General features: G+C 34.3%; 1 protein-coding gene across 10 annotated transcripts in view; it reads left to right on the top strand.

Annotated features, from left to right (window-relative positions):
• LOC115210326 (forkhead box protein P1) overlaps positions 1-25096 on the top strand; it is a 566153-nt gene that overhangs the window by 249468 nt on the left and 291589 nt on the right. For 9 of the 10 annotated variants that reach the window (XM_036501965.1, XM_036501970.1, XM_029778855.2 and 6 more), the window contains one exon: positions 18965-19033. In XM_036501965.1, coding sequence (XP_036357858.1) covers positions 19007-19033 — 27 coding nt within the window. In that variant the 5' untranslated portion in view covers positions 18965-19006. Of the gene's footprint in view, positions 1-4847; positions 4865-18964; positions 19034-25096 lie in introns of those variants that run through there. The other variant, XM_036501969.1, reaches the window with a different exon arrangement.

The following is a 25096-nucleotide window of genomic DNA, read 5'->3' on the forward strand; positions in this document are numbered from 1 at the left end:
TAAGTAATGTGGTAGTGTGACTTTTTTGAAGATTGTATCAGTGTTTTGCATGTTTATCAGAGCATGCAGTCTGGCTTGTAACAACACCTTGCCATACCTGGAGATTTAAACCCAAGTCTCGACTAATTAACTTAACATCCATTCTATTATACTTTCATACAAATGAATTATCATTATGGCAATTTTGTGATATCAGTTTGATTCCCAGTTAAGACTGGTTCATCACCTTGCAGTACATACTAATCTCTCTGATTGTCCCACACCAACAAAGACACCAGCCCTGACAATCTTCCTTCTGTTACCCTCAAACTTTGTGTCCCAGAACTATCCCCAGGATTCTTGAATCACTGCTTCTTTACTGAGATCTACCCTGATCTGTGGAATCATGTTACAGTGTGTTCTTTACCTAAGGAATACAACCTGACCCTATAGTCCTATTCTCCTCTAATATTTCAAACATTCTTGTTAATAGCTGTCTCCATTAATTAGAACATTATCTGACACCTTGACTGACTCTCTTTCTCTCTCCTTTATGGCTTAAAGAAAGCTGGTTCCACAGGAATTACTCTCCTTTCTCATCTATCAGATTGCACTATTGTGGTAGATGCACCAGTGCTTCATTTTGGTTCCCTTTTCTATCTTTTATACACCACTGACATACCTATCACCCTCTTTAACTGTGCCCACTCATACGCAAATGACACTGACCCTTCATTGTTTCTTAACTTTTCCCAAACATGTATCATCTGCAGAGAAGCATATAACCTGGACACCAACTGCTTCCAAATCTGACTGGATTCTCTTAACAGAAACCTCAAAAGTATCTTCTGATAGAAGCGTTCTTACTAATATCAAGAAAGCACCATCATGTCATATCCTGCTGACCATAAGCAGTCTGCAGTTCAAGCTGTCGCAGTCACTTGAAATGTTTGGTGCCATTAATACAGAGGATCTTTCTTGAGGAAGTTCACCCTTAAATATATCTAGGACAATGTCCCAACACTGGTATTCTCTTTAAAACTAGAAAATATTTCAGCTCTCAGCAATTACTGACACCCTATAAAGCTCAAGTGAAGTTTTCAATGGAATGAACATTGCTTTCCCATCTGGGTTGGTGTTACTATTATACACTTAGACATCTGAGACTACATCTAAGGAAAGACCACCTTGATTAGCATAGTCACTCAGAAATTCTCCAGCCTCTGACCCACAGGTATATTCTCTCTCTCTCTCTCTACTCTACTTGGAGTTGGCTAGTCTCATGACATATCCTGCCAAACGGTTGTGACTGACACTCCTCACCCATGTTGTCTCTACACCAACCAGGCCCAGGCCTTCTTTCATTGAATAAGTCCTATGGAACTCCTAACGTGCGCATGTCTTCTCTCTTCAGTCATTGATTTGCAACAGTTTTAGCATTAACGGCATTAATCACAGTCCTTGGAGATCCAACAAGACTGCATACTCTGCTCCTGTATCTTGACTCACCATGTGAAAATAATGGGGACAAAATGAAAGAAAAAAAAGAAGTATGAAGTACATAACGGATTCATTTGGACCTTTTCAGCCTTATACCACAAACCTGGCTCACTAAGTGCTTCTCATGCTTACTTTCAAATATATCACTTGTGTGTGTGTATATTTATATCTTTGTGTGTGTGTGAATCATTGGTTTACATCTATTTCACAGGATCATTTTTTTTCTTGCATTAGAATGATGTGTTATTGTTAAGCATTCATGTGTAAAGTAGGAGTGAGACTTATTTTGTCAGTCAGACACACAGTTGGTTATGTATATTGGCCAGGAGCACCTCTCTCTCTCTCTCTCTCTCTCTCTCTCTCTCTCTCTCTCTCTCTCTCTCTCTCTCTCTCTCTCTCTCTCTCTCTCACCCTTTGCTTGTTATTTTGACAGGCAAAAGAAATATCACTTTTTACCTCACTCCTGAGTAGACAGATAAAAATGGCCATTTTCTTTCTTTCTTTCTTTCTTTTTTGCTTTTGTTTTGCTCTTGCAGCAATTATCTCTTCTATAGTTCTCTTTCAACTAATAATCCATCTCTTAAATTGTTTCAAGCCATTTAATTTACAACTATACTTTCCTTCCTCCAGCTCTAAAAAAAAAAAAATTAAAGAACAAAAACAGAAAAAAAATTTTTAAAAAAAAGGAAGTAAAACAAGAAACTCCCAGTAAATCGTGGAGCAGATCAAAGTCCATCAGAGTCTGGAAATAATGACTGTCTTCATAAAGTGCTGTCCTTATTTTTTTTTTTCTTTTGTGTGTGTGTTTTCGAGGTTTCTGTTGCATCTCACCATTTCGGTGCCTCTTCTTGAACTGAAGGGAGGCCAGTAAATACTGTCTATTGCCAGAGCAGTGCATTGCTGTTGACCTGTGCTACTTAATTTAATGATATCCTTTGCCATCTGGTTGCAGCCACTTAACACAATTATTTCTGACTGGAACAGTGCTGGCACTGACCTAACAGCCCACTTGCAGAGCAATTACAGATTTCTATGAAGTGATGTACATCTCTATTGTTACCCATAGAGAGAGAGAGAGAGAGAGAGAGAGAGAGAGAGAGAGAAGAACGAGAGTAGAAAGAAAGTCTTATCATAATAGATAACATTACCATCACTTCCTCCTTTCATTTTTTCCCCCCCTGTATTTAGTTTCTTTTCCTTAATATCTCCAACATATTTTCCCTTATTATCTACAACCTGCCATAATTCTTATATCAGCAGCTTAGTTTCCCTTTCAAATGCAATATTTTTCAATTCATTAAAATACCTTTTGTGTCCTTTTGTGCTACAAGAAACTTTTCATGCTTTATTTTCTTACTTTTCTTCATTACTTGCCCCACAGCACTAAATTGGTGACTTACAGGAATACTGAATCTTTTAGCTTTTTTTTTTCTGAATTTCCAATTTAACTTCTGCATACTTTGAACAAATATTGTTTACGTTTGCTAAAGTCCCTTGGTTTATAATAAGTATAATCAATTAAATGGAATCTTGTTACTAAGATGAAATGCAAGTGTGACTTCAACATGAATTGAACTTAGTTAAAAATGGATAGAAGAAGACTTCAGATTGTGAGTTTACAACCCTGGTACATATTCTATCAGTCTCTTTTGCTGAACTGCTAAGTTAAGGGGATGCAAACACACCAACACAAGTTGTTGGTGTGTCTGTTCCCATTACTGTAATGGGAAGCAAACGTGTGCACACACACACACACACACACACTCACACACACACACACACAGTCGTGTGTGTGCATGCATATATATATGATGGGCTTCTTTCAGTTTCTGTCTACCAAATCCACTCACAAGGTTGGCCTGAGGCTATAGAAAAAGACACTTGTCCAAGGTGCCACACAGTGAGACTGAACCCAGAACCATGCGGTGAAGAAGCAAGTTGCTTACTCACGGTCACATCTTGCCATTATTAATGTTTGGTAGGAGGCTACACATGTAAACTTTGAATCTTAATTGAGATTTTTGGATGAATTGTCCAAAATACATATTTTTCTGATGGCAAAATAGGAGTTGAAATGATGTTTTGAGCATAGCTCTTCATCTGAAAGAGGAAAAAATCCAGAGAGGAAGAAAAAAAAAGAAGGAGCTGATAGTCTGGAGGAAAGCTTGTGTGTCATTATATGGCTGAAAAATAGCTGAGTGGAATATGAAGCGAGAGAGAGAGAGATGGAGAATGTGGTTTTTGAAGGTAGGAGAGTGCAAAAATCGCCATTGTGTGTGTGTGATACTTATGAGTGTATCCATCCATCCACACACACACACACACATTACTAAGTCTATCTCCCTTGTTAGTTTGCATACTCTCAGAGTGGTTGGCATTAGGAAGGGCATCCAGCTGTTGAAACTTTGCCAAATCAAATTGGAGCCTGGTGCAGCCTTCTGGCTGACCAGTCCTCTGTCAAACCGTCCAACCCATGCCAGCATGGAAAGCAGGCATTAAACGACGACGATGATGATGATGTAGTTCTCAGTTTTAATGACTATTTTTGCCTGATATATAACTGGTATTCTGTTATGTATGCTACAAATAGTAGCATATATAACAGCTAATACCCTCGTTCTGTTTCTTCTGATTCAAATTTTCAGCTTTTGCCAAAACTGTTTTTACCTGAGCTGAAACAACAAGTAGCAGCAATATATTTATTTTCTTTATAATATTTAAATAACCAACTTAGTTGAAAAATTGGAAGAAATTAGAATATCAAATTTTGCATCAGAAATTTCATAGATTATTTATTCTTTTTCCATTTTCCTATACTTTTTTTTAAGCTGTACCACATGACCAGAGAAAACTCTATAGTAAGCAGTTGGACTAAATTAGAAAGATAGTCGAGATATTGATAGAGATAAACATTTCTGTCAGTCAAGGAATAAGTTTATTTTAGTCCTTAGTAATAGAAATTTCTCTCTGATTTAGAAAGTTAGATGTGATTATTGAATGCAAAATTGATGGCAACGATAATGGTAGAAGTGGTGTTGGTGGTGGTGGTGGTGGTGTTGGTGGTAATCAGGATGTTGGATGAGAATTATAATCATAGAAGAAAATTTAAATGAAATTTTCAAATTTACATCAGATAGCAACTCTTGGAGATATAAAATATAATTTTTACCAAATAAATATAGCAAATATGAAGTATGTTGTTATATATATATATATATATATATATATATTATATATGTAATGTATGTGTATATATTATATGTGAGTGTGTGAATACTGTGTTTTTCTGATCAGGCAGTGAACCAGGAGTATGCCAATAAGCATGTGAGACAGCCTTTTCAGTCTTCAATCTAGATCTCTGCACACTCAGTTCAATCCCAACGAGGTCAGTTTTACGTTTCAATCTTTGGACTCGATAAATAAAGTACTGAGATTGACTCTCTTCCTTTTCTGTCTGTCTGTCTGTCTGTCTCTTTGTCTCTCTGTCTGTCTCTTTTTCTGTCTGTCTCTCTCTCTCTCTCTTGTACTGACTATTATATTATGGCTAGACATGTCTGTACACCACTCGGTTGCTTCCACATTAATTTTGCCACCAAATGCTCATCATCATTAACACTGACAGTGAATTGTCTAACCTTTTACTAATTATTAATACAAGCTGATTCTTCAGAGTTTCTCCTCTGGTGGTGTTCAATCTCCAGCTAGTTGAAAGTGATAAAACCTTTTTTTCTATTCAAATTTTCTGAACCAAATTTCCAATCTACCATTCTTAATCTTTACTTTCACTTTCCATTCGTCTCATATTTTTATTTTCTCAAATTATTTTGCACTTTCTCAAAATAGAGAAATAACCACAAAACTTCTTAGTAAACATTTGCTGACAAGAGGAGAGACTGATAAACATCAGTTGAGGTCTCTATCCCATCATCCAAGCTGTTACAGTTGCATTTTTGATGAAGGTTTTTTTTTAATATAAACTCAGGCCTATTCCCCATTTTTTTAAAGCGGGTTTAGCCACAACAAGACACACGCCAGGCATTTCCATTCATTTTCCAGCTCAAATCACCTCAGCATTCGTCTATCCATTTTGGTTAGTTTTTCTCTCATTCCTGCTCAGCTTTGCACCATTAAAAATCTTGTCCTTTTCAAGACAACAAGAAAAAGACAATATTTTTAATGGTGGAATATCCTTATCTCTAAGCAGGAGCCCTCAATGCCATAAACTCATCACTGTAAATATTGCCAGTTCTGATTTGTTGCTTTGCTATTCTAAATGCAATCTCTCCCATAGTGATGTTTCATGTGCTGGACCATTATTTCATATCTGATGAATCTCTATATCTGGTCCTCGAGATAAGCCACCAACAAGTCTCATAGACCATTGCAGTTAATAAAAAAGAATTAGAAAATTTTAAATCTATAAAACCTCCCACTTAACTGCCATATGGCAAATGGATTTCTCTCCAATGTGTGAATGCTAATCTTCATAGTATAGGTTTTCAAAACCAGCATTTCTTGGGTCAACTTAAAAAAAAACACATCTCAATTGATAGAAAATTGTCTGTTAGGAGTATTAATACAGAATGGTATACGTTGATGTTATTAAGGATTAGTTCCAGTCTCCCGATGGTTTGTCCCTGTATATGCTGAGTTCAAATCCAGTTAGGTTTGACTTCTTCCCCAGAATCTGTAGAATAAGTACCAGACATGTTCTTGGGTTTATTCTGATTAGATTTAAAACTTCTGTTCTTATATTCTTTGCTAGTTATAATCAATTTATTGCTGGCTCATAGATATATATATATCATTTTTTTATGGGGTTGTTATTTCATTAGAATTTTGTTGGATATTTCAAGTCTGTGAATTCAAAAATAATCTTTGATTTATTTTATGACTTGTTAACAGTTGCAACAGTCACCCACAAAATGGTGAATATGTGTGTGGAGAGAGAGAGAGAGAGAGAGAGAGAGAGAGTTGTTAGACCAGCTGTGGCATAATATTACATATGTTGTTGTCTCCCCATGAATCTGTAATTGTAAATTGAGACATTATTTAAAACTCCCAATAATAAACTGATTTATTTCTTGCAAGTCATTCAGTAAAATTAACAAAACAACTACAATGTCAATACATTTATAGATGCACACACACACACACCTCTGTTTACACACTACCCCACACACATATGAATGTGTGTGTGTGTGTGTGTAAGCTATTAAAGTAGATGTAAATGAGTAAAATTGATCAAAACTGCATTAACCATTTATTTTACTGAATACCTAATCACACAAGATGTCAAGATAAATTCAATTACCTACATAAATCTCAAGACTCTCATTGCAAAGTTTTTTTCTTTTCTCTTTTAGTTTGCCAATAATAGAGGTGGGTGGGTGGTTACTAAATATTTTTTGACCTACATGATGTATCAATGGGTCAAAGGTAAAATATATACCTTTAAACACATTTCTGTACTATACAGTATCTTCCATGTTACACCTATTTATGTGTGCAAGCTTAATTAAAGATATATTAATAATATAATTGTTAAAGAGGACAACAAACATTAAGGCAAGGCAAACATCATCTCAAGTCATATACATTATTATTATTGGAAAAAATTCAAAGTCTTACAGCTGTTTCTGGGATATCCCTGAGTATGAGATATTGCGATATTCCGTCATTGGAATATCGCAGATATATATATGGATGTATATAACTTGATCTTGATGTGGCTATGGATCGTGAAGTGTGAGCCATGGCTAGATTAGTTACTGGTTAGAAGTGAAGGCTTGATCAACTGAGGTTGGTTATTTGAGTGAAGTTATATGATTACTGGAAAGCACTGCCAGAGCACCAATCAAATGATGAAGGATGAGAAAACATCTAAAAACTATTTGATGAAAAGATTATGAAACCAAAATCAGTCAGAATCTTAGTATGGTGACTTTTCTTGTACAATAACTGTTCATGAAAATGGTTCATGTTAAGTATAGCATCTTAAATTTCAAGCAATAAAAAAAATAAAATGAGCCTTATAAAATTGTGAGACTCTTTGAAACTCAAAAATATCTTAGTAATAAATGTGGCCAGATTAAAAAGGTGCCTGTGGTGTGATTGTTTAGTTTATGGAATACTCAGCCACAATTTAGCAGTTAAGAGTTGACTGTGAGCCACATCCTTTGCTCATACACTTCTTGCAGAGACTATTGATAATAGTAAATATGTCCTATTGATAATACTAACTGTGTCCTATTGGTAATAAGTAAATAAGCCTATTGATAATACTAACTGTTCTCTGATGATAATGTAGATATTTCCTACAGTACTGTTGTTAGTAATAGTTATTTCCCTCTTCAGCCGCTGTAAAGATATTGGTTTGTAGATGAAGCAGAGTGGGATGTTGTTTTTTTTATAAGGGATGTGGAGTAAAAGTATTGGCCATTTGATTAGATCTCTCAGCTGTGTCATTGATGGAGATTTGCTGCCCTTGATGTTTGATGAAGGAGCAAATCTTTAATGAATTAGGAGAAACTATCACCCATAGCAACCAACCCACACAGCAACGTTTCCAAACACCCCACTTCCATCCTCACTGCCAGATGACAGTTCTTGTGATCATCTACTTATTACCTTTTGCGATCAATGATGTTTCTTTTAGTTAATCTCTCATAGTAAGTCACAGATATTTCATATGAATAAATCTATATTATTTCATAGACAGTTCTCTTTTGAAAGTGTGTAGAAAATACTACTCCATTCTCACTATCTGTAAAAAATATCCAAGAGTTTTCCTCTTCTTTCTTTATGCCCCCCTCCTCCTCTCTCTCTCTCTCTCTCTCTCTCTCTCTCTCTCTCTATATAATATATATATATATATATATATATATATATATTATTTAGATTTTTTTTTAAGGAATAAAAATTCCAGCATAACAGAGGTTCAAATTATTCTCATGAAGAAATATATTTTAATTTATATCACCATATAAAAAGAATATTTTAAATACCTACTGTTTTATTATTACTTGGCAACACGTATATATATATATATATATATATATATATATTTGCATTTATGTACACACACACACACATATATATGCCACCATGGAAAGCAGATGTTAAATGATGATGATGTATATTGTAAAATTTACGTTGACTGGGACTGTGTTTTTTTTTTAAGTTTTGTTCGACAACTTATTCAACCAGCGACTGTTTCATTGTTATTCTTAAACTTGCTTTAAAGTAAGAATCTCATTTTTACACTCTCACACACACACAAACTAAATCTTGTCTCTCTCTTCTTAATGTGTTGCTTTAACTGCAATTTCCCCCTTCCAGTCAGATCTATTAACGATGCATGTCAGTGTGTGTGTGTGTATATATATAATATATATATGTATATATATATATATATATACACATACACACACATATATATATATACATATGCGCCCAACACAACACACACACACATTTATGCACAGCTACTTAATCTGAAACATAAATATCATAAATAACGGGGTGGGGTGGGGTGAAAGCTCTTGTATATTAAAATCAAGCAACTACTCAACTGACTGACTCGGTATTTTCTAAAATGAAAGTATTTTTTTTTATTTTACTTTATAGTTTATCTAGAGATTATTTTTGACAAAATACTAACTGAATTAAGACAATTTATATTCACTAAATGTAATTATAAAACACTTGTAGAGATTTAAAAAAACTCCGTTCTTGAGTTGGTCGAAATGCTTTCTTCTTTTAGCCTTCAACTTTGATATAAATTTTTTTCATTGTTTCATATTTTTATTTATATAGTTCTATTGTTGTTCTATTATTTTTTTTAGGCAGTCTGACTCAGTTCAGATTGAATTGTTGAAGTAGGCAAGTGTTTCAGGCTGTAGTAGACTTTCTAAAGATCTCTTAATGTGTTTGTTTTAATTGCTCATTCATACATACATACATGTGTGCATGCATACACACACACACATGCACACATTTTTACCTGCATGGCATGTTTCAGCATTGTGTCTCCTTAGTTTTTATTTCAGAATTTGTTTTCCTTTAAATTGTTCTGAAGCTCCAGTCATATATATTCAATTTAATCCACACCAACATAAAAAGACTGTTGTTGAAAATGAAACTCTAGGAATTGTTCTTTTATTTCATAATGACCACTGCTTATTGTAAATAAATATCTTATAAATTTACTAATTACTATAACATATAAAGTTTTAATCTTAAATCTGATTGAATCTAACTTTTAAAGATCTTTATCTGTATCTCAAACAGATGGTGTATCCTGATCACCAGTTGTGTCTTCCATAGCTGAATTTTGGAATTGTTTTCACAACTTTCTTAGTTTCATAATATTTATGTATTCAATTCAGATCTTCATTTAACAATGTTTGGTCATGGATGCAGTTCTTCTAATACCAGAATATTAGCATACATTGTACATGATGAACCTTTTTAACCAAACATCTATAATATTTAGTTGTGGTTTGCATCCATTCCTTGCATCACTTAACCTATATGATTACAGTATGATTATAGTATATTTGTTTTAGAGAAAGTGCTATAAATACATATGGCATTTTTTTTTTATTAAAAATTTTTTTTTTGTTTTTTCTACAAAGATTCCTTGATTCTCACATACTTAGACCTAAGAGTTTTTAGGAAGAACAGTTTTCTTCTGAAGAAAAAGAATATTGAATATTCACAATATCTAAATTAAAGTTGACGTTATTTTATTTAACCGATTGTGATGATCTAGTAATGTTTTGAAATAATCTTGTTGAAATTTGATTGCAGGTATTGTGTCCTGCTTCAAAACATTCTTCCTCTGTCAGCAAGCAGAGTTTACTTAGAGGCCAGAATTAAATGTTTACAGATTAGAAAACAAATGACAAAGTCTAACTGGTTTCAATCTCTAACCATTAAAAACCAGAAACTAGATATAAAAATATTTGGAACAATAACTAATATTCTATTTTATTGATGACAAAATCTATTTTGCTACATTGTAATCAAGATGATATATATATATATATATAATATTTGTGATATTTTCCCATTATTTCTGGTGAATATTAATTGTTTCAGTTTTGATTATATTTAACGAATCAAGGAAACAAGTGCAAATGAAGAGATTCATAAATATTTGAGAATGTGATTTCAAGGTCTTAATGCATTTTCATGCATTTACAACTGGAGCAATAAATATATGTGACTCTGCAATTTTAGGGGCACGATATTGTATCCATATTTTGCTTGTCTATATCTCTATGTTGGGACACAAAACACACACACATGTATGTGTGTATATATTTATATATATATACATACATATATATATACATATATATATATACATACATATATATATATATATATACATATATATATACATACATATATATATATACATATATATATACACACAGGGTGCAATGGATAAATTGTCGCTTTAATTTTGCATATGCACATTGTTTGTTTTTTGATTTTGTTGACTGCACGATATGTGAAGTTCAGTTGGGTGCCGCCTGTGAGAAAACTAGCACCCTGATGCAATTCACTCTTCCAGAAATTTGAAAATGACATGCTGCACTGCTTGGCATTTGTACTGCAAGCTCCAATACGAACATTTGAGTGCAAATCCTTGGACATGCAATGAAAGTGATAAAAATCAAACATCCAGTCAACATCATGGTGTTTGGTGTGATCACTAGTGATGGTGACATTATGCCTCCATTCATCTTCTTACACAGCGTCAGACACAACATGGAGGCCTACATTAAGTGTCTGTATGACGTAATGCTGCCCTGGATCAAGAGGGTGGCTGCTGGAAGACCTTATGTCTGGCAACAGGACTCTGCGCCATGCCACACAAGTAGTAGAACCCAGTCATGGCTGTCAGACAATTTCTGTAACCACATCACCCCTAACATCTGATTACCTCACCCCCTCAGACTGCAACCCCCTTGGTTATTATGTGTGGGGCGTAGTTAATTGAGAGACCAACAAAACTCATTGTAACACCAAAGATGAACTGCAGGCAAGGATTATGGCAGCATTCACCAACTTAAACAAGGAGACTATCCAGAAGAGTTGCAGGAGATTCCTAAGTCATCTGGTGGCCATGTTTGAAGCCAATGGCGATTTTATTGAATAAATTTACTCTTTAGAATTTCAAGATATTTTAATGTAATTTTGGTGAATATATGTGTTAAAATGAGATTGTCAGTGCTATTTTCACTTTTGTGTAATTTAGATGACAGTATATTCACCACACCCTGTATGTGTGTGTGTGTTTATATTTATGAGTAAATGAGTGTGTGTGTGTGTGTATTTATATAGATTTGTGTATATTTATAATATGAGTCTGGTGTGTATATGTGTGCACATGGTCATCATTTTCTTTGACCTATTTTCATGTCACTTTTACTCCCATTTTCGGGTTTAGTTTCAACTTTCTCCCTTCGTTTTGCAATTTCTGCCCTTACTTGCTTTTCTTACGTACTTCAACACACTTCCACCTTGCTCCACTTCCACATCCTCACATTTTTCCTGCATTCATCAGTTGTGTGCAAAACAACACTTCTAACTAGCACCATTGCACTTAAACTCATCTACGCACATTCATCACACACACACACACACACACACACACACACTCTTTCTCTCTCTATCTCTCTCTCTCCCTATTCCTCCTGCTCATTTTCAAATACTGATACATCATGATACAAGTCTCTATACCTTTGTCCCATAGAGCAGAATTTACATCTGGGATATAACCATATGCCTTCCTCTTGGGGCCTTCCCTTTTCTTATTTTTGCTTTTTTCATGCACACATACTTATCATCACCATCATCATCATCATCAGTTTAATGCATATGTTTACACGTTTGCCTGGGTCAGACTGGCTTCATTGATTTTTCTATGGCTGGATGTCCTTCCTGTCACTAACCCTCTGTTTCCAATCAAGGTAATATTTCCCCATGGCCAGATATGTTTTTCCATGAAACACTGCAAACAAACAACATTGCTCTCATGTTGGAGATTCTTGTTAACAACCATCACATGGTTTCAGGATGATCTGTCCAGCTGTCTGTCTGTCTATTTGCCTATCTGTGTGTCTATCTACGTCTGTCTGTCAGTCCATCCATCAACCCATCCATCTCCAACCAAATATTTAAATATATACACTGCTATATATATATAGATAGATAGATATATAGAGTGGTTGTATAAAGTCAACATAATGTGACAGTCCCGTAGAAGGAATTACACCACCGCTATATAGCCCTAGGAAGCATCGACGCTTCCTGTCGGCTTTGACACATTTTCTGTGTCCTTATATTTGCAAGAGGGAGGCAAGCACCCCCACCAGCCGATATATATACCCACATATTTTTTATTTATTACTTGTTTCAGTCATTAGGCTATGGCCATGTTGGGGCACCCACCTTCAAGAGTTTAGTCAAAGTGATTCTTTTGAAGCCTAGTACTTATTCTATCAGTGTCTTTATGATGAAATGCTAAGTTATGTGGACATGGAGAAACTAACACCAGTTGTTAAGTGATGGCGGAGGACAAACACACGCATAAATATATGCATATATATAATAGGAGAGGCTTCTTTCAGTTTCTGTCTGTCATCTCTACTCACAGAGTTTTGGTTGGCCCAGGGCTACAGTAGAAGACACTCAGTGTCACACTGCAGGATGGAACCCAGATCCATGTGATTGGGAAGTTAATTTGTTATGAGACAGCCATGCCTGCACCTACATATACATCAGCTTTATATAGATACCAACGAATGCATAAACATGTACACCACACCCTGGAAAGTGGTTGACGTTTGGAAGGGCATCCAGCTATAGAAATCATGTCAAAACAGCCAGTGAAGCTTGGTACGGTCCCCTGGCTTGCTAGACCCTGTCAAACCATCCAACCCATGCCAGCATAGGAAACGGACATTAAATGATGGTGATGTTGTGTGTGTGTGTGAATGTATGTGTATATATATATATATGTGGATGGTGTATCTGTTTGTGTGTATGTGCTGGTACACACGGCATACACTATATACACATGTTTGTTAACATAAACTTCATCTGTGTAGTCATTTATTTTTCTTACATTCTGTCCTCTTTGTTCCTCCCTCTAATTTTACTTCTTATTTTTGTTCATATTCAGTTGTATTATTTTATATTAGGTTCTTGTATATTCTTCTTACCTTACTTTTAGCTTCTGATGTGTGAGTGTGTGAGAGTCTGTGCACAGACACTCCCTTCCCACAGACACCAACAAACACACATCTATGTCCAAATATGTTTTCATGTGTGAGATTAACTATTAAATTACTCATACAAAATATCAGATGCTTCTAGATTCTTCTTGCCAACAACAATGATGGTTCAGCAGATCTGTTTATCTTTCGTATTGAAATAGTTCAGAGATCAATATATATTTATACATCTGCTGACTTACAGCTAGTACCAGTGCTCACTTTCTTTTCACTCGCTTTGCCATCTCTTCTGCAAACACGTATTTCTGTCTTCATTTACAACAGTTTTTTTTCTTCTTGTTTAGTTAATAATATTACATATAGATAGTTTTCAAGTTCTGTTTGGGAGTTGTTCTATATGTAATATTATTAACTGCATGTATGTGTATATATGCATGCACACACACATCACATCATCATCATCATCATCACTAATGTGCACATCTCCATGTGTGTGTAGGTCAGATGGAATTTGTTAAGACTGACTTTCTACTGCACCGTGGTCATTTTTTGTGAATCCTCACATATTTCAAAGCAAATTGATATTTTCCCTTGGCCTTTTCAACGTAACCAGCACAATGGACAGACATGTTTTCATGGAATATTGCAAATCAACAACACTGCTAGCATGGCTGTTGTTGTTGTTAAGCAACAAGACGGGTAAGGGTGATTAGGTGATGGTCTAGGGCTTAGGGGCGGGAGACCCCAGACCTTGGAAGAAAAAAAAAACTTTGGTCATCTTGTTGTAGTCGAGGGCTCTTCGTTGACACCTGACACCACTAGGAGGTGGCCCTCAAAGTCGCTGGAAATGGAGATCTCCAGGTCCAAATTCTTGAACGGCTGCTTGCATAGGAGCAATGTTTGTCTACAGTTTGCATGTGATATGAAAACAAGTACACATAAACATGCACACACACACACAACCATATGATAAACCTTTTTTTCTGCATCCATCCTCGAAATCCACTCTTGAGATTTCATGGCTATAGGAGACATCGCTGCATTGTGGGACTGAATTTGGAGCCCTCTGACTACAAAGATTTATATGCATGTGTGTGTGTATGCATGTGCATGTGTGTATATATAACTCTCTGTACAAAGATGTGTGTGTGTGAATGTGTGTATATGTGTGTACATATATGTGAATATATATATGTATATATTCTGTTGTGTCATTCTCTTTTAGGGTCTTATAATTTAATACGCTCACCGGTAAAATTTCCACTTGTTTCTTTTTTATTTTTCCAAAAATTTTCGTTGTTTTGAAACCTTTTCAATAATTTTGACTCTGTCCATTATTCACACTGCGTTCCAATCTACAGATGAATAAATACATAGTTTATATGAACAGACAAGCACACATACGTACACATACACAAATGACGACTGAAACACATGGCTATATATATACACACACACACACACACACACTTTACTTCACCCAAGGACGCATATGGAGACACATGTCCACACATATGGAGATGCACATCCATACATACAAACACAGTACATAGTTGCAAAACACACACACACTCAGACATGCACACACATATAAAAACACACACATAGACATAAAAAAAACACAAACACTGACATGCAAACACATGAATATGCAGAATACATACATACAAATATACACACATACATATATACATATACACACACATACATGCATTCATGCATGTGTAAGCACACATACACACACACTAACCCCCACACATGCACACAAACAAACAAAAAGGAACGCAGTGTGAATAACAAACAGTCAAAACTATTGAAAAGGTTGCAAGACACAACAAAAATTTTAGAAAAATAAAAAAGAAATAAGTGGAAATTTTACCGGTGAGTGTGTTACATTATATGGCACCAAAAGAGAATGACTCACTCCAGACACAGCAGAATATGCTTCAACATACGAACTCAAATAAAGAATCTTGCAAACCAAATCCCAAAACGAAATATAATACTACTGATGTTACGCTGGGCAACAGATAAAATTTCTTACTGAGACCAATGGAAGGATTTGAACTCAGAATGCAATTGACCGGAACAAGTACCACAAGGCATCTGCACTGATATTCTAAGAATGAAAGATAAATTTTAACTTTGGTAGAATTTGAACTCATTGTGCAGAGAGTTAGAACAAATGTTATGTGGTAGTGTATCTGATGCCATAACCACTCTGCTAATTTGCCACCCACAATATGTGTGTCATTGTTTATACAATCTCATGTTTAATCAGCCTCACGGAAACACATGTATTGTTTTTCTCTGCTTCCTTCATTGTTTTCAATTCGTTTTTCTTTTGTTCTCTGTTTATCCTCTATTGCTTATTCCCTCTGTTTATCTCTGTATATGTGTATGTATATATATATGTATGTATATATTTATATATGTATATATGTATATATATGTATTTCAAAGTATATATATATATATTTTTTCATAGACAAACATGTGCATTAAAATGTATGTATACTTCTGTTGTGTTGTTATTATTAAATGCATTCATTGGTGTGTGATGTTCCTTGTATGTGCTTGTGTTTCATCTAATCAAAACAGATTTTCTCATCTGTCTGGAAATCTAAGATTAGTTCTAAATTGGATAATTCTATACACCCTCTTTTATTTTTAAATCTATATTGAACGTATTCAGATATTCAACTCGGCTATTTTTGTATGTTTTTTTATGGTTTGACAGCAGAATTAAGTCTCTCACACAACAATGTCAATAACATGTTGCTCCTTTCTCATTTTCATTTCCTAACAAGATTCTTGTTTCACTTTCTCATCTTGTCTTTGATGGATTCTGTTGAGGTATTTTTGACTTGTATAATTTCAAATTTTGGTTAAGCTGTAAGCAAATATGTGTATATATGTGAGTTTTGATACAAACACACACACACACACATATGTGTGTTGTATGATGTGTGTATAACACACACATTGTTTCTGTTGTATTGGGAATTATTTAATTGTACAGAAATACACAATAAATGTTTGCATATCTTTGAGAAGAAAATGATAGATAACTTGATAATTCAAAATAAAAAAAGAAAAGAAAACGGAGACCAAATGTTTGTTAATGAAATTTTGCACAGAATTGAGAATGAGACAATTATTTTTGAGACTAAATCTGACATTAGTGACACCTATGACTGAATGGTGAATGGGTGGCTGAATTAGTTGAGCAACAAACAAACTGCATGCATATATATACATGTACAAATTATATGTAAACTTACATACATATATGCAACTATATATATATATATATGTGCCCCAGCATGGCTACAGCTTGTGAGCTGAAACTAGATAAAATAAAAAAATAAAATAAAATATATATATTAAAATAAAAAATAAAATATATATATTAAAATCTTAGGTTAATAAGAATATTCATTAAAATATTCTTAGTTACCAGTGGTCTAGTGAGAAAGAAAAAATTTGTCAATAGACTATATATTATTCAGAGAAGAATACAGTGTACATTCAAACACAAAAGAGATACCCAAAGAATAGGATATCTGACTTGCTAGAAAGAGTAGTTAAAACTACATGCCACCAATTATTGTAATTCCGAAAGTGATAAGGTAAAAGTTTTTATTTTTCTATCACTTTCAGAATTACAATAATTGGTGGCTTGTAGTTTTAACTGCTCTTTCTAGCGAGTCAGATATCCTATTCTTCGGGTATATATATATATATGTATGTCTTTCATGCTGGCATGGGCTGGACATTTTAACAGGATCTGGTGAGTGACAGGACTGTGCTGGATGCTTTTTTTTATGGCACCAACATGTGTGAGGTTACCCTATAACTTACAAAACAAAGAAAAAGAAGTTTCCTCAATTGACTGGGGATGTAGTAGAGAGGGAGATGTTGAGCGGCTAAAATATGATAGCAGGACAGGCACAGTGTTTTCTGCATTATATAGGAGTGGGTGGGCATAGCTGGAAAGAAGATTAAGATGCTGGTGATGTGGTGTCAGAGTATTAATATATCTGCATTTATATCTGTCTGTTTACATACCTACCTACCCACCCATCTATCCAGCCATCTATTCATCCATCCATCTACTCATCCATTTATCTACCTACCTACCACCTATCTGTCTGTCTGTTTGTCTATATATACAAACTCACTGGCACACACACACACACACACACACACAGATATTATGTGTAAAAGCTGAGTATCCTTTACGATTTCTCTGCACTCCTCTCATTTAGCTGACACATTGCAAGATCTAATCTATTAAACAATTAACTTAGTAATTCTTTGTATCTTAACTGAAATATAAAAAAACAAAAAAACAATCAGTTGTAAAAATGGTAAATATACCAATACTTATCAGAAATATATCTAGAGTCTGTTTATGAAGTCCAGAATTCTGAACATGGGAACATTTAAGAAATTGTTTTTGATTTCAGAATGAAGTATTTTGAAAATCTGTAACTCTTTATGAAAATTTCATCTTTGGCCACTGATATCTTCTGGTTTGTTAACTAATTTGGTTAAGTTTCTGTTGATTAATAAGAAACTGAAAGAATGAAAGAAATTGTTGTTTAATTTTAATGACTTTAGTAGTTTTAATTAAATCTATTTTCTTCAGTTTTTTCATTCATTAGAATGTCATACTCTGCTGCAGTTGATTTTTCTTTTTCACATCCTGTCAACATTTCTCCACTATCTCTACTATTCTGACAATTTTCTCATCAAAATCTCTGTAATATTTTCTATTTCATGTCATCTATTTCTCAAGGTGCAATTATCAATCTTTTCTATATTTCAAACAACCTGCAATAAGTGTTTGTTTTCTTTTTGGAACTAACATTGTCCAAATAATCCTTCATTTTCTCTCTATTTTCAGATTAATCTATAATGTATTTGTCCTTTTTATTTTTGTTATTTTTTCATTTTGCTCACATTTCTTTAAACATTCATGTTGTTGCTATTGTATTTTAATAATGCCAAACAATATGTTTACACCAAGTTCTTCTCTGATTTTTCAGAAAATACAGTCATAAAATAATGTGTTGTTAAAAATTTGATAACCATAAAACATTTATTTGGATATCTCCATAATCTAAAGACTGTCTCCTGCTAAGTTATTTCATGAAGATTTTAAAAATACATATTATGAAGATTTCTAACTCATTATAAATATTATTCTTTTTTTTTTGTTTCAGTGTTGAGAGTCACTTCATGTCAAAAGACGATTGTATTAAAAGATGGATGATGAGAACTCTCATTGTGAGGTACGTGATGAATTTTATGGTCACAAGAAATTCTTTCAAAAGAGTGAAAAAAATGAAGGGCATTCATAAATAATTTTTTGTAAATGCATGCATTGGTAGGACTCATGTTCCAATTAATTATTTGACTTAATCTTCCAATTAATTATCTTGTTTCAATGGTTGGTGACTGAACATCATAATATGTTAGATTAATTGAGACAGTATTACTTAATATAATCTTTTTCTGAAAGTTGAAGAATGTTACTTTTCTAGCAATGATAACCATATTTTAAGAGATTACATTGTTAAACTAATATGTCTAAATGTTTACTCAACATTCTCATTCAAAATCTGTTTCTAACAAGGTGAATGGCTATTGTTTTATTTGCAGATCTATATTCTTTACTTCATATTTTTCATAGAAATATATCCTAGTAAAACCATCTTCTGGTTCCACTCCCACCCCCCACCTATATAGCGTGTGATAAAGTAAATATCGGTGATATATTTTGTTGCTCTTAGACATTTTACTTTTAAAAAAGGGGAAGAAAAACTGGTTATTTAAACGATCCAACATATGTTTTAAAAAACATATGCTGGATAAGTATGGGAAAAAAAATTATATACAGCAGGAGTGGCTGCATGGTAAGTAGCTTGCTTACCAACCAGGGTTCAGTCCTACTGCGTGGCACCTTGAGCAAGTGTCTTCTACTATAGCCTTGGGCCTTGTGAGTGGATTTGGTAGACGGAAACTGGAAGGAGCCCGTCATATATGTATATGTATGTGTGTGTGTGTATGTCTGTGCATCTGTGTTTGTCCCCACGACATTGCTCGACAACCGATGCTGGTATATTTACGTCCCTGTAACTTAGCAGTTTGGCAAAAGAGACCAATAGAATAACTACTAGGCTTACAAAGAATAAGCTCTGGGGTAGATTTGCTTGACTAAAGGTGATGCTCCAGCATGTCTACAGTCAAATGACTGAAACAAGTAAAAGAATAGCAGAAAAGAGATCATATAATAGCTGTATAGACTTTATATACAGCAGTAAGGTGTCATATATAAATATCATCATTTAACACTTATTCTCCATGCTGGCATGGGTTGGATGATTCCACAGGAACTGATAAGTCAGAAGACTGCTCCAACCCTGCTGTCTGCTTTGGCATGGTTTCTACGGCTGGGTGCTCTTCCTAATACCAACTATTTTGCAGAGTGTATTGGGTGCTGTTTATTTAGCACTAGCAGCAGTGAGTGAGGTCACCAAGCAATTTGCAAGACAGAGCACCCCAGAATTGCGGGCCGGAGGAGTATTGAAAGAAAAAAGTGTCTACCGCACATGCGTGTACACACACACACACACAGCAATGAAGGCTTTTTATAAAGCAGTAATGAGTTCATATATAACAGTAAGACGTTAATGTTACAGTAAGTGGTTTATTAATAGGCGGAAACTAATGAATTAATATTTTTCATTTTTTGCAAAGGAATTTTTCTAGCTTATTTCTAATTAAATTCCAGATTGATGTCTCAAATATTTGGTTTGGAAATTAGCAATACTTGATGTACATTCTCACAGAATAGTGAAATCTAGAAGTTGAGGGTAGAAGCTTGCAAAAACTAGCGAATATGGTTTCTTGGGGTTAGCTGTGTTAAATTTGGTGTAAATTATATTGAGACTACAGCAGACAGCATTTGGATGTTAAAGGAAATGGATTAAAAAATCAAAATAATTTCATTTTTAAAACTTTTTTGCTCATATTTTATATTAAAATATTAATGTTAAGAATTTGATCAAGAAATAGGGTGGTCTTGGAGACGGTCATGAAAATAAGAATAGAATTTAAGAATGTCTTGAATAAAATGGGTGTGATTTTTCTAATTTAGGATAATGGAATCAACATTAAAATTTACTAAAAATTGTATATTGGTAAAAAAAAGAAGAAAGAAACTGAGTAAAAATTGTGTTGATTTCATAAAGAAAATGGTACAGAACAATAAAATAATAAGGATGATGATGTAAATGAGATTTTTTTTTTATGTATCATTTTGATGATATGATAATATTTTTATTGTTTTCAGTAAGATTTTCTGTCATTATTTCTCTCTCCTGTGATATTTTGAATTAGTAGTAGTGGTTGTGGTAGTGGTGATGGTGTGGTAGCAGTAGTACAACTTGTCATCTTCCCATATATCATTCATCTTTCCACTTTAGTGATCAATCCAAGATTCACCTTGTCTTTATTCATTACAGTATATTTATGTTAAAAGAAATAAAGGAAAATCATATTTCAGCATTGTCAATTAGTTCGACTGAAGGTGGTGCTCCAGCATTGTCGCAGTCAAATGACTGAAACAAGTAAAAGAGAGTATATATATATATATATATATATATATATGTATGTATACACTCACACACACACGAACATATATATATAGGGAGAATTCACAAAAAAAACAAGAGACAAAGACAGGTGGTGTACAAAACAAACAGATGTATTAGTATAATGCTCAGGAATAGAAAAAGTCTTTTACATTTTGAGCCTACACTATTCTACAGAAAGGGACACAGAAAAAACAAGGGGAGGAAAAAATGTGTGTTGTGGCTAACGATCTATCATGGCAACTGTGTGTGTATGTATATATATATACACATGGTGTTTAAAAAGTCTCTCCGCAGTGCATATTTTAATAGTTTTCAGGCAATTCTTGTACACTGATCCTTTACTTGCTCCCCAGACAAAAAAGTCTGGCAGTGTTAAATCAGATGACCTTGGCGACCACAGTCCCTTCGAAATAATCCGTTCACCAAAAAACTCTTGAAGTAGCACCATAGTGATGTACAGGATGAAGAAAATTCACTGTGGAGGGACTTTTTGGACATCCTGTGTGTATATATATATATATATTGTTTAAAAGATTGTGGGTAAGGCCAAAACAATGCGAAGTAAATGCAAGGTAAATCACAAGAAAACAAATATGTGAATTAATATAGACTTACCTTGTATTCAATATTTCGGGGTTGTGTCCCCATTTTCAAGAAACTGATGAATGTTGCTGATGTGTGTGTTTGTGAGCATGTCTCACTCATGCGCATTGGCAACATTCATCGATTTTTTGAAAATGGGGTCATAACCCCGAAATATTGAATACAAGGTAAGTCTATATTAATTCACATATTTGTTTTCTTGTGATTTACCTTGCATTTACTTCGCATTGTTTGGGCCTTACCCACAATCTTTTATACAATGTATTCTACACAATGCTTCACAGTAATTATTCCATTATACACATGCACACACACACACACACACATATGTATTTGCAATAGTTACTCAACTGAGGGAAGAGCAGGTGAAGGAGACAGGGAGTGTGGGGAACAGCAGCTGTGCAAGAGAGAATGTGAGTTCGAGTTTCATGGCTGGCTGGTAACGAATTTTTCTGCAATATATGGATAGCTTATCCTGTTCATGCTATTGTATTAGCATTATCATGCATTTGAGAATGAATTATTTCTGTGTGTATATCATCATCATCATCATCATCATCGTTTAACGTTTTGACTGAGGGCTGGCAAACCAGATGGCTGCACAAGGCTTCAATCTTGATCAGGCAGAGTTTCAACAGCTGGATGCCCTTCCTAACGCCAACCACTCCGAGAGTGTAGTGGGCGCTTTTACATGCCACCAGCACGAGGCCAGTCAGGCGGTACTGGCAATGACCTCGCTCGAATCTTTTACTCATGCCACCGGCACGGGTGCCAGTTAGGTGATGCTGGTAACGATCACGCTCGAATGATGTCTTTTACATGCCACCGACATGGAGGCCAGATAGCTGCTCTGGCAACGATCACGCTCGGATGGTGCTCTTAATACCCTACTAGCACGGGGCTCGAGTGCCAGTAAGGCAATGCTGCCCTAACCACTGGGCCATTGCACCTCCTAGTGAATATAATCCTCTGTGTACAGTACCTAGAGCTGCTAATGGCACTGTAAGACCAAAGAACTGAAGTTTCTAAATTAGCAGTATTCTTTAAACTCCATTTAGTGATTTAACTGGAAGGATATTGGCATTTATAATTGTGAGGAGGTGGGCAATGATGATGATGATGATGATGTTGGTGTGTTGGTGGTTGTGATGGTAGCTGTGGTGGTAATAGTTGTGAGAAACAGAGAAAAATGTTTGCAGGAGATTGATATTAAATTTCAACCTCATTTTTCTGCCTGGCCTCCAAATAAATAAATAAATATATGAACAATAATTTATATCTAATAGTATCATAGTATTTATTGAAGATATTCAGTATTTTGTTCTGTGATACATTTTGTGTTGGTACTGAGATGGTATCATATATAGTAGTGTGTGATATTCTAACAGCATTGCTACTTGCTCTAACATCATCAGACATCAAGTATCTCTGGTATTATTGATAATTATCAAACCTTGTGTGTTTAGTTCACAAACAGCTTCCACTGACCTTCTTTTCTTTATAAACATAAACACAATACAATTTCTGAGCACACACACACACACACACACTTATGAATGTGTTTTTGTATTTGTATGTTTAATTTATTTATAACAGTAATTTCATTATTTTCTTTCATGTTTTATATTTTTATTAATTTGTTCTCATTAGTGAAAGAAACAGTGATTTAAGATGTCTGCCTTCAGTTTTGTCAAAACTAACTTCAGACCTGACTATTTTGATATTTTCTCTTCGCTTTCACATTTTCTTGCCTGCTTCTATTAAAAAACAAAACAAAAAAAAAAGAGAAGAAAACAAAATACAACAACGAACAAACAAAAAACAAAACAAAAACAACAATATGTAAACAAAACAGCAAAAAAAAATTTTAATGAAATTTACAAAAACAAAATTTTGCTATTTTTTTCCCCCCATTTTTAAAATTTGTTTTTAGGTTATTGTAGAAAGAAAAATACATTTAAAAAAAAATCGAAGAAAAAGTATAAAAAGTGTTTAAAGAAAAATGAAAATATAACAAGAACAAATAAAAGATGCAATAAGATTGACTGTTGAAATTAAAGCTGGTTGTGTGTTGTATATATGTATATATACATGGAATGGGAGGGAGATAGTTTATGGTTGGTAATTACAAAAGATTTAGGTTCAGGGGAGAGAGTTATTAATGAAATTGGATTGTAAGGAGAATTTAATGTAGGTGGGAAAAAAGGGATTTACTTTGTGTAGTTGTGTATTTTATTGTTGTCTTGTTTGTTTCTCTCTTTTTTTTAAGAATGTTGTTTAGTCCGAGGTTAGCATCCAGAAAATAGACTTAGGATCAAAAGTGATCTCATCTTTTCTTTTGGGGGCATAGTGTATCTTGGACCACATTATTTGCGTTATTCCATCTTTACAAAGCCAGAATGTTGTTTGAAGATTTGGTTGCTACTTCTTGCAGTTTCACTGACCATACAGAGGCATCCAATTTGTATTTTTATCATTTTTGTTAATATTTTCAAAATGTCTCATCTGGCCCATGTTAGCTATGAAAAACTGGACATAAAATATTGTCTCTATATGTCAATAGGATATTTACTGAGTTTAGTGTCGTTATTTTTCTCCTATTATCACCGTCATCATCATCAGCAGCAACAGCAGTGTTAATAACAATATCTACTGTGATAATGAAACCCAGGATCGCCAACATTATTATTATTATTGTTATTACTACTACTACTACTGTTAAAATATTATCATTTGTCATTGCCTCATCATAATGAAGTCCACATTTTCTCTAGGACTGTCTACCTTTTCACAACTTCCAAAGTTATATTACCAACCCCACCATCATCACCACTGCCACTGTTGTTAGCACCATCATTGAGGTGACTGGTGGACACTCATCCTATCAGAAATAACAGTCAAATTCTTCACAAATCACACTATCATTTAACTGGACAGGGTAGTGTAGCCCTAAATACAAGGTGTTATATTTGACATGAATGTGTTTTTTTTAATTTCTTTCTTTGTTTATAACAACTATAGACCAGAAGTCCAGTTTGAATAGGAAATATTGAACAAATATTGAGCCATGGTCAATGGATGTAGTCATATCCA

Source organism: Octopus sinensis, linkage group LG4, assembly GCF_006345805.1.
Source record: "Octopus sinensis linkage group LG4, ASM634580v1, whole genome shotgun sequence".
Classification (NCBI taxonomy): domain Eukaryota; kingdom Metazoa; phylum Mollusca; class Cephalopoda; order Octopoda; family Octopodidae; genus Octopus; species Octopus sinensis.